Raw genomic sequence first — 10,575 nt, 5'->3', positions numbered from 1 at the left:
TTTTCTGTTTGAAGGACCTAAACTAGATGGACTTTGCCTCGTTTTTGCCTATTACAATCAAATACCTTGATTTGTTTTCAAATCTATCGTGTCTGTATATAGAGTTTTTATCTTGCATATGTTATCAGGTTCAGCATATGTGCTACATTTATCAGGGTAAATTAATTGTTACATTTTATTCAATTTTAGACAACTCAAACATAGGCAAAAGATGATTGAACAGTCAGAGCTGCAATGAGTCCTGGGTCTATTCACCAAACCATTTTACCCAGCTAGGGCATCTTAACATAGCCCAGTGAAGTGTCCCACATGACACCCTGTTCCCTATATGGTTTACTACTTTTGACTAGGGCCTGGCCTAAAGTGGTAAGTCATATAGGGAACAGTGTCATCTGGGACAGACACCAAAAGGTGCACAGGTTACAAATGAATGTCATTATGTAGCTACACTTATCAGACACCAGGGAGCGCTATTGGATTAGAATTTTCACAAGTGAAATTGTTTTCTAGTTGGGTCATAGATGAAAGGGGAAAATAATCTCTTTAGATTTACTAATTTACTCTTTAGATTTACTAATTTGGTAATATGTCTTATAAATCCTTCATGCTCTGCTTGAGCCATGTTCACATTGTAATTGGTGTGTCTACTGTCTGTCTGACAAAAGTATTATGAAATAACAGGCTACATGCTTATTCAAGGAACATTTCACTCCAATCAGTTTGTCAGATGTTTTCCAACTTCAAAAATGGTCTAATCTAATCATTAATAAGACTGCATTTTATATCTCACCTAATTAACCTTTATGGAGCCACTTAGGGGTCTTGGTGGAGAAAAATAGACAGCCAGGATAATCCATTCCCTCTTTTTTTTAAATTATTTCCCTCTTTTTTGTATTCGTTTCCTTCTATTAGCTTCCAAGGTTTATGCATTCCCTCATGTTTTATTAGTTCCCTCTTCTCTTTAGGCTACCATGATGGTCCCACTTGGCCTATAACATATTGCAGCCAAAATTGTAATTATATTTAATTACATGCTTCAAATGGTGATGACCACTGACCATTCAATAGCTTATTTCCATATGCCATAGAGATTTTATATGCCTCTGAATCATAAGGGCAAATAATAGAAACGGACATGCAAAATCACTGAGTGCAAATTTGGTGTAATGATGTGCTCTCATCCTTAGGCAGGAATTCTGCTTCATGACCTTAAATCTTTATTTCGGAGGAGTTTTTTTTAGCTATCTATATTGTAATTGCAACAAAGCAAATAGCTATCAGTGGCTTGTGTTTAAATATAAAATGTGTCTACTCTGGTCTTGGCACGTGCGCTCCAGCCAACTACTGACAGATACAGTGCCTGTGCGGGTAGGCTAGTCGACATGATGTTATTATGGATAATAGCGAGAGTATTTGTATTTGTCAAACGGCAGTCAAGCATCGATCCTCATGTCACACGAGATATTTATTGGAAACCGGCATAAAACGCATCACCGTGCACGTTCACCACTCTGAAGTTAATCCATTTATTTCATCTGTAGCCTAACAAACTGCATGTTTTCACGAGTCATAGTGGGAGGACAACACACCATATCATCGCGTGACTCCCAAGTTTACTTAGATGTGATGGTTATAGGCTATGTCAATATATGCGCATAAAGGCTTTCCGCCCCCATTTCGCGCATAATACGTCCCCCCTCCCCGATAATAGCAGTCAGTTAACATGACCTTCATGAATTATGAGGCTTTTATAAGATTTATGTTTTATATTATTGGCCTACATAAATTCTTCAAAATTCACAAAAAGTGATGTTAGCTGTTGGGGATGATCTCATATACATTGAACAAAACGGGATGTATTTTGCCATAAGATAAGAAAATAGGGGGGGTATATTCAAAATAATTTGTAGACAAATATTTTTTATAGTTGTAGGTAAAAGTGTCAATTAAACTTTTCATGGTGGGAAAAGGGACTGGATCTCCCTAGGGGTTAGGCTTAGGCATGAGAACCAAGGAGGTTTAGGGTTAGGACTTAGGCCTCAGGAATGGTTGGGGTTAGGTATGGAGGCCAGAGAGTTTAAGGTTAGGAAGCAGGTCTCTGGGGTGGTTATGGTTGGGTTTTATTGGCCAGAAAGGTTATGGTTGGGACTCAGGTATCTGGGGTGGTTAGGGTTCGGCACAGGGGCCAGAGAGGTTAGGGCTCAGGCCTCAGGAGTGGTTAGGATTAGGCATGTGGGTCAGAGAGGTTAGGGCTCAGGCCTCAGGAGTGGTTAGGATTAGGCATGTGGGTCAGAGAGGTTAGGGCTCAGGCCTCAGGAGTGGTTAGGATTAGGCATGTGGGTCAGAGAGGTTAGGCTTAGGGCTCAGGCCTCAGAGGTGGTTAGGCTTAGAATAGTTACAGACAGTCCTTCAAAAGGAAAAGTCTATATACTAGCGGATGATAGCTACAAGACCTATACATGCATATTTATGTAGATTTCTATTTAGAGATCCAAGCTGGTTTCAGGGCATTTTGTATTATTCTGTATGCCAATCTGAGATTTAGTATGGTATGTATGGTATGTTTCATATGGTATGTATACATTTTTGGATTCCATCACCCATTTACGTTATGAATTGCAATTCGTATTATATCTTACGAACTTACAAAATGCATGATATGTTACGAATTCTAGCTAGGTGACTAATGTTAGCTAGCTGGCTAACTAGGCTATGGGTTAGGGTTAATTTTAGGATTTAAGTTAAAGGGTTAGAGTTAGGGAAAGGTTAGCTAACATGCAAAGTAGCTAAAAACTAGTAAGTAGTTGAAGTTGCTCATTAGCTAAAATTGTCTGTGATGAGATTCAAACTCCATACCAAATGTCACATATCACACTAATTTGAATGTACCAGATTTAAAGTTACTATGTTATGTCTAGTCTATGAGACCATGCTGGGAGAGAGGCTACATAAATCCACAAGGAGTTCAGGAGTAATTTATATGAACAAAAACTAACGATTTAAGGAATAAAAAACAGAGGGAATGGGTAATAAAATAGAGAGAACAAATAAATAAAAAACAGAGGGAATGGATAAAACCCGAGGGAACTGATTAGCCTGGCTGTTTTAACCCCCTATCACGATCCCCAAGGGGCTCTGTAGAACATGGTCCACTGCTAATAGACAAAAGTTAAAAACGTTCAACCATGGAAGTTAAAAGAGGTAAGCGAAAGTTGATGTTCCTTGTTTTACACACCTTCATGAGAGTTTCACTTGGTTCCACTTTCACTTATCTATAGGGTATATTAGTTAATTGCGTTTTGTATGAGTCATTTGCTGCATATCTGATAATCAGCGAAGTCGAATTAAACACACGTTACCTTGATTTATCCAAACCTTGGTGTCATTTTGGAGGATGTGCATGGAATGGCCGGCCACGTCTTGGGTTTCCATTAGTTACCACAGTCACAAAGTCCAAATTGGCTATAGGCTTTCGTAAATATGAATGAAAACAAAAAGCGTTAGGCATAAGGTTAGCAGTATGGTTAAGGTTACGGGTAGGTTTAAAATCAGATTTTAAGAAGATAAATGGTAGAAATAGGCGGGGTTTATTACTTATTGGTTGTGGTAACTAGTGATGACACAATTCTAGGGCTGCCACACCTAGGGAAAGGCCTTAGGGCAAGTCACGAGCCAACCTAAAGAGGATTTAGTCTATCAAATTGATCTAAAAGCCCATGAATAAATAGCATAGGCCCAAACCTATGCATATAGGGGCGGCAGGTAGCCTGGTGGTTAGAGATTTGTAATTCGTTTTTTTTAGATTTGTAATCGAAAGGTTGCAAGCTAGAATCCCTGTCGTTTCTGCCCGAGCAAGGGAGTTAACCCACTGTTGCTAGGCCGTCATTGAAAATATGAATTTGTTCTTAACTGACTTGCCTAGTTAAATAAAGGTAAAACAAATATATATAGGCTACGTTTTTTTGTTTGTATACACAACTCCACTGAAGAATGGTGCAAATCCTTGTTGCAGACAGACTAAACATGTAATAAACACATCCAACAGAAAATGTATCTTCTACTTTCAGAAAGGTTGTGGGACTGTGGTTCTGGCCGGGGGAGGTTCTGGAAATTTTCGAGTTTATCCCTCAGGGTAAACGAAGCAGAGGCTGTTTGGAACCAATGGGAATGAAGCATCCACTCCCCTCGCTCTGTAAATTTTAGTTCAGTTGGGTTGGGTGCCGCATTTCTTACAAGTCTCCACACTTTCTGGAAGTTTTTATTAGGAGAGTGAAGGAGGGCGGTGCAGGATGAATGGAACTACTTCTGAGAAGGCGCCATCGAGCCTGTCGTCTGATCTCCACGCCACAGTGAGCTGTCACCCTGGCTCCAATGATTTCCCGACGCTGCCAAAGTCTTCTCCCATGGACATGGGGTTCTACAGCGGCCAGACGATGCACATCCACCACGGCTACTACCCCAGCCACGGCCAGTCCTACTCGCAACCAATGAAACCATACTCGTATCATCACCATTACAATCTCCATGGGATTGGGGTATCGGGGGCCTACATTGCAAAATCGGAATACCCTTATCCCCATAAGCAATACGCTCATTATACCCGGGACATACAGTCACATCTCCAAGATATCGGTAAGATTTACGCATGAGACGCGTTGCCATTTTTGGTGAATAAAGAGTTGTCTCGAAGTTATGTTTATTAATAGTGTCAATGTGGCCCATGTTAAATTAACCATCCCAAATGCGTAGGCTATCGCTTATCGACGAGGACCAACCTTTATGCCACATAATTTAAATGGGCCTATTTAAATTGATATGAATCGAATTTACATTTGGTCAGCCTAATATTGGTGTTGGGCATTAATTTGGGGGGAGTTCAAATGTTTCGAAAATAGTATAAATTAGCATAGCCTACTATTGATATTTTGGCCTACCTACATTATTTTACATACATGGTTATATTGTGCATGTTTATTTATACAGTAATTATTATTCAACATGTCCTCATGTGGGATATGAACTCAAGACCTCTTGGTTCATGGCATTCAGAACTTTCTACTATGCCACCATGTCTGTGTAAATTACTGATTTCACCTGTATTCCTACACTGGACTTCAAAGTAAATCTCAGTTTTGTATAATACACTCAAGAAAAACTATTATATTTATCAGTGATTCAGGAATAACATTAAAATATAATAATATGCCCCACCAACATTAGACAACTATACAGAAAACCCTCAAAATGTTGAGATAAGTACATGAAATCAATGATGAAAGAATAGTCAGATTAAATTATAGCAGTTCAGAATGCAGTCGTTTGCTAAATGCAGAGATGTATTATGTATTATGACACTTGAGGTCAGATGTTCAAATGTGAAAAAATGTCACATGTATTCAATATAGAGTTCACATTTTTACATGTGAGGAGAATAATGTTTTCACTTCACATGTGAAAAACTTTCAAATGTTGTCACATGTAGCATGGAATAACATGTTGCCTCCACATATTGTCAGATTTATTTCATATAATATGTTTTCATATGTGCTGAAATAACCACCAAATGTTGGCACAGTAAAGTAGCTATCTAGCTATATAAACCATGTGTAGCCAATGCAAAATGTTAGCGGGGTGCGCGCTAATAGCGTTTCAATCGGTGACGTCTCTCGCTCTGAGACCTTGAAGTAGTTGTTCCCCTTGCTCTGCAAGGGCCGCGGCTTTTGTGGAGCGATGGGTAATGATGCTTCAAGGCTGGCTGTTGTTGATGTGTGCAGAGGGTCCCTGTTTTGAGCCCAGGTACGGGCGAGGAGAGGGACGGAAGCAAAACTGTTACATTGATGCTGTTGACCCGGATCACTGGTTGCTGCGGAAAAGGGGGCCGAGTGTAAAACAATGTGAAATGGTTAGCGGGGTGCGCGCTAATAGCGTTTAAATCAGTGACTTCACTCGCTCTGGGACCTTGAAGTAGTTGTTCCCCTTGCTCTGCAAGGACTGTGTCTTTTGTGGAGCGATGGGTAACGATAATTCAAGGGTGGCTATTGTTGATGTGTGCAGAGGGTCCCTGGTTCGAGCCCAGGTAGGGGCGAGTAGAGGGATGGAAGCTATACTGTTACACAGGCCCATTTGCAACCACGCCTTCTCCGATGTTGGTTACAAGGTGGTACTTATTTAAATTAGGTAATAGAAAATTAAGGTGATGAAGGTGATCACTTGAATAATCTCGCCTCCTGAATCCAATTGTTTGACATGGGGGAGGGGACCAGTAACTTTATGTAGAAGCAACAGTCATACTTTTCATACATTGGTCATCATACTTTGATCTGGTTTCATCCAAATATCATTACATTTCATGAAATACATGATTTTGACTGTTCTTTACCTTTAAGATGAGCTCCCAGGGAATAGTGTATTATATCATTTTTATCCTAAAATTAAAATTACCCATTGGGCCTAGTCTACTTTGATTGTTTTGCAATAACACACTATGCTATTAAGCTCTTAAATAATATCAATTGTTCATATGGCCTAGAATGAAAATGAAAATGTAGCCTATTCTATAAACGCAAAAGACTTCCTTATTTTTTCCAAAATTGGTTTTGCAAAGCAGCTGAAACCTTCACATTTGAGAGAGAACTACTATTGTGTTTGCGTTGTCATTGGTAATTTTAGTGTTAACAATGTTTAGGTATCCAGGCCCTATAACATACCGTTTAGCTGGTAGCATTGACATTCCAGGAAGAATCTTTCTCTTTGAAATTGGCCCGGGGCTAAGCCCAAAGCCACATGCATCAACATGAGGTGTCACGACATGTCAGTCTGGCACACATTACTTTTTGGCTCAATAGCCTGTCTTGGAGTTTTGACTTGATCACTCCATGTGAAAACACCAAAAACAATACATGAAGGCTAAATAGCCTATACTCGATGCACCAATCATCTTCTCTCATTATCTCCCATAATAGTGTGAGGGGCATTGTAATATCTTGGACAGAGACATTTTGTGCACCAAACCCTGTTTAGGCTATTGAGTAAAGCCTATTTCAGAACTGGTAAAAACAATGTAAGGCATAATCATATATTTTTTTAATGATGTTTACTTATGAAATATATCATGAATTAATTAATCTGTTATCATAATACTTTTTTTCTGTAGGCATAGTCTACTGTTGAAGCCCTCTGTAGTCTAGTGTAAATGTATGAGCCCCTCAAGTCCTTTAGCCTACTAATGCTCTGTTGTCATTTTTCATTTTTTTAGCGAAAGAGGAACCAGAGCCTGAGGTGAGAATGGTCAACGGAAAGTCTAGAAAAATCAGAAAACCTCGCACCATATATTCTAGTTACCAGCTCGCTGCGTTGCAACATCGCTTTCAGGGAGCTCAGTATTTGTCTCTTCCTGAGAGAGCCGAACTAGCGGCTCATCTCGGCGTGACACAAACACAGGTGAGGAAGCCACATACCACTGTTATGACACGCTGTTGAGAGATTAAATATCTCTACGATTTATGTTATTTTGTCTAATAAAACCATGAACTATGCTGGCATCTTTTTGCATACTGTAATTCTACACTTAGTGAATCATCTGAGACGTTATAGGTTTTTATCGCTTTTAATTTTCAAAAGTATTTGGTACATTTTCACAACTCTTAGTACAAAAAAGATTATCAAAAAGGCAGCTGTTTTAAACTCTTAGCACATGTTCAATTGACTTAATACAACATGCAAAATCATAGTCACTTTTTCACCAAACTTAATTAAATGTTGTTTTTTAAAACCTTTATTTAAGTAGGCAAGTCTGTTAAGAACAAATTCTTATTTACAATGACGCCAGCCAAATCCAAACGATGCTGGGCCAATTGTGCACCGCTCTATGGAACTCCCAATCACATCCGGATGTGATACAGCCTGGATTCAAACCAGGGACTGTAGTGACACCTCTTGCACTAGAGATGCAGTGCCTTAGACCGCTGCGCCACTCGGGAGCCCAACTTAAACAGTGTTTCATCTAGAAATACATGTTCATATAAAGTAATTTCCTTTCACAATGCAATACACATTACTTTTGATATGATTCACTTTTCTTTTGTTAAAACATGTTACTATTACTTAATTTGACTGTTCTTAATTGATGATCATTTAAACATTTGGTAAACCTATAGATTGTACACGTAAACTGGTTTGTCTACTACAGATTTTGAGAATTACATATTAAAAAGTATGTCTGTAAAGTATAAACATAAAAAATATGATACTACTATGTACTACTATGATGATGACTATGATTTTACTTCACAGTAAGTTAAAAAAAATATGATCAGAGATGCACTGTATGTAACAAATCAAAGTGTATTGGTAGCAGTTGAATGGAGCAGTTGAATGAAATGCTTGTGTTTCTAGCTCCTACAGTGCAGTAATACAATATCAATACAATACCAATGCATAAATAATCCAGAAAGTCCAAAACAAGAAAGAAATGCATTCCCTATACAATAAACATGTATCCAAAATGAAGTTTGCCATGACAAAAGGCTTTTCCCCAGGTACATGAATAGGATAATTACTGCAAATTCGATGAGAAACTATGGCCAAATGCTCAAGACGGGCTTAATGCAAAAACTAGTGTCTGCTAAAACGTTTTTCTTTCATTTCTTTCATTTGATTACATTGTGAAGATGTCTTCAATCATCATACCTTTGATCACACATGGGATAGAAATGATGGAAATTTGATGTTTAGTCAATTTTAATGGGTAGTGCAAGTGTATAGCTTAATGTGGAAACAGTGTCATGTACTGTTATTTACAGTACTGGAGCATACTACATTCAAAGTACAAATTTGAAACATGTATCTTACAATTCACCACATTCTTGTACATTTTTTACCAAAGCGATAAAAAAAACAGTATTGTTTATATTATATGTCAAACCACCGGGTTTATTAACCTCTTCCTGTTTGTTTTCATATCTGATAATTGATAGCTTCATTTATGGATCTAAGTTTGCATCTGGATTCCAAATTTCAATGCAATATAATTAGGTATATTCTATTCTAATAAGGCATAGGGTGTCAATATGAAATTACAACACTTTGCTAGATAATACATTTTTAACTCATACCTTCACATTTTCTGGTACAAACATCCCAAACAACCTGTAGCTCAAATATTTTTTCTTCCAGGTCAAGATCTGGTTCCAGAATCGGCGTTCCAAATTCAAGAAGCTGTACACATACGGGGAAGTTCCACTGGACCACAGCCCAGGAGCCAGTGACTCTATGTCCTGCAATTCACCCCCGTCCCTGGCCATTTGGGACAGTAGTATACCCACAGACCCTGCCACTAGAGAGCAGGCTCCCCAGCCCTCCCTCAGCTCCTCTCTATGTTATGTGGAGGACTACACTCATCACTGGTATCAACAAACCTCACAGTCACGTTCACAGCACTCAGGACTGGTTCTTCAGCACACAACACCACCAAAGAATATGGGGGCGGTGTACTAATACAAAACGTATCGGAACAAACTGTGGTCCAACAACATGGCCGCTCATTGGAAATAAAGCCTAGAGGGTGTGTGCCAATACAGAGGGCTGAAGTTCACAGACAAGTTGGGAAACATGCACAAGGACTTATTGTCTCTGTTGTTCCTTTTGGATTCAAAACAGAGGAACTGTATACAAAAATAATGGACAAATCCATGTTCTGTTTAGATGGATGTTTAGAGTGATGAGTTGCTAATATTATCAGTGGCTCATTTCACTCTGTTGGAGAGATTTGATATGAGAATGGATGGAATAGCAGCCTATTTGGTGGCACTTTCCTTTATAGAGGCCCACTGTGGGACCACTGTGGGACCATTAAATGAACATGTTCTTTGATCTACAGCTATTCAAATATATACTGTCAGTGCATTCAACACCCTTTGTTTCTTCACAATATGAAACACCCACAGATACATGGAAGTGGTGTGTACCATTTTCATACATTCATAAATTATACTTACCATTTCTTGCATTTATATAGATGTAATTAAGGCTCAATTCACATATTGAGCCATACAACATTTTATTACACAATGGTTCAAAACAAAACATCTCTTGGAAGTTGCAGAGAACTATAGGAAATAAAAATGTGTATTTGGTACTTTGCATTTGCAATAGATTTTTGGTAAAAGCCATAAACTCAGGTTGTTATGTATAATGTAGCCTATTTTATACTCTATTGATATGTTAATAGAACTTCAATGTGAGAACTTACAAAATCTAATTGTGACACTTTGGTGCCTGAGAAACACATATTTTATAGTTAGTCTTTTGTGTGAATAATAAAGTTTTAGTTTTTATTAATTATATTTACACCAATTGAAATGATGTAATATTTACACACACATGCACACACACAGATGTAAATAACCCCTTGAGATAACATTAAAATCTTGTTTCCATAGACTTCTTTATGCAAATTATCCAATGAAACGGTTGTAAGGACAAAATGGAATGGAAGAAATTATATATTAACAGTCCAGACCAATACATATATAGGCGCTTAGAGCTTGATCTCTATTGAGATAGAATCATGTTATA

General features: G+C 38.3%; 2 protein-coding genes across 2 annotated transcripts in view; one reads left to right on the top strand and one right to left on the bottom strand.

Moving 5' to 3' along the window:
- The window catches only part of LOC139406902 (uncharacterized), a 624,715-nt gene that overhangs the window by 581,312 nt on the left and 32,828 nt on the right, over positions 1-10,575 (bottom strand). The window lies entirely within an intron of this gene.
- On the top strand, positions 4,290-9,612 carry LOC139407711 (homeobox protein Dlx3b-like). The gene is made up of 3 exons (XM_071151562.1): positions 4,290-4,632; positions 7,256-7,440; positions 9,175-9,612. The coding sequence occupies exons 1-3, from the start codon at positions 4,290-4,292 to the stop codon at positions 9,493-9,495; spliced, it is 849 nt and encodes a 282-aa protein (XP_071007663.1). The 3' UTR covers positions 9,496-9,612.

The sequence above is a fragment of the Oncorhynchus clarkii genome, chromosome 4 (assembly GCF_045791955.1).
Source record: "Oncorhynchus clarkii lewisi isolate Uvic-CL-2024 chromosome 4, UVic_Ocla_1.0, whole genome shotgun sequence".
Classification (NCBI taxonomy): domain Eukaryota; kingdom Metazoa; phylum Chordata; class Actinopteri; order Salmoniformes; family Salmonidae; genus Oncorhynchus; species Oncorhynchus clarkii.
The sequence above is the reverse complement of the archived record's forward strand: the minus strand, read 5'-3'. Positions and strand labels throughout refer to the sequence as shown.

Excerpts from the sequence above, each read along its gene's own strand:
- LOC139407711 (XM_071151562.1), top strand. The coding sequence starts at position 4,290 with ATGAATGGAACTACTTCTGAGAAGGCGCCATCGAGCCTGTCGTCTGAT. Across the intron at positions 4,633-7,255 it reads GTCACATCTCCAAGATATCG|CGAAAGAGGAACCAGAGCCT; the intron begins GTAAGATTTACG and ends TCATTTTTTTAG. Across the intron at positions 7,441-9,174 it reads TCGGCGTGACACAAACACAG|GTCAAGATCTGGTTCCAGAA; the intron begins GTGAGGAAGCCA and ends TTTTTCTTCCAG.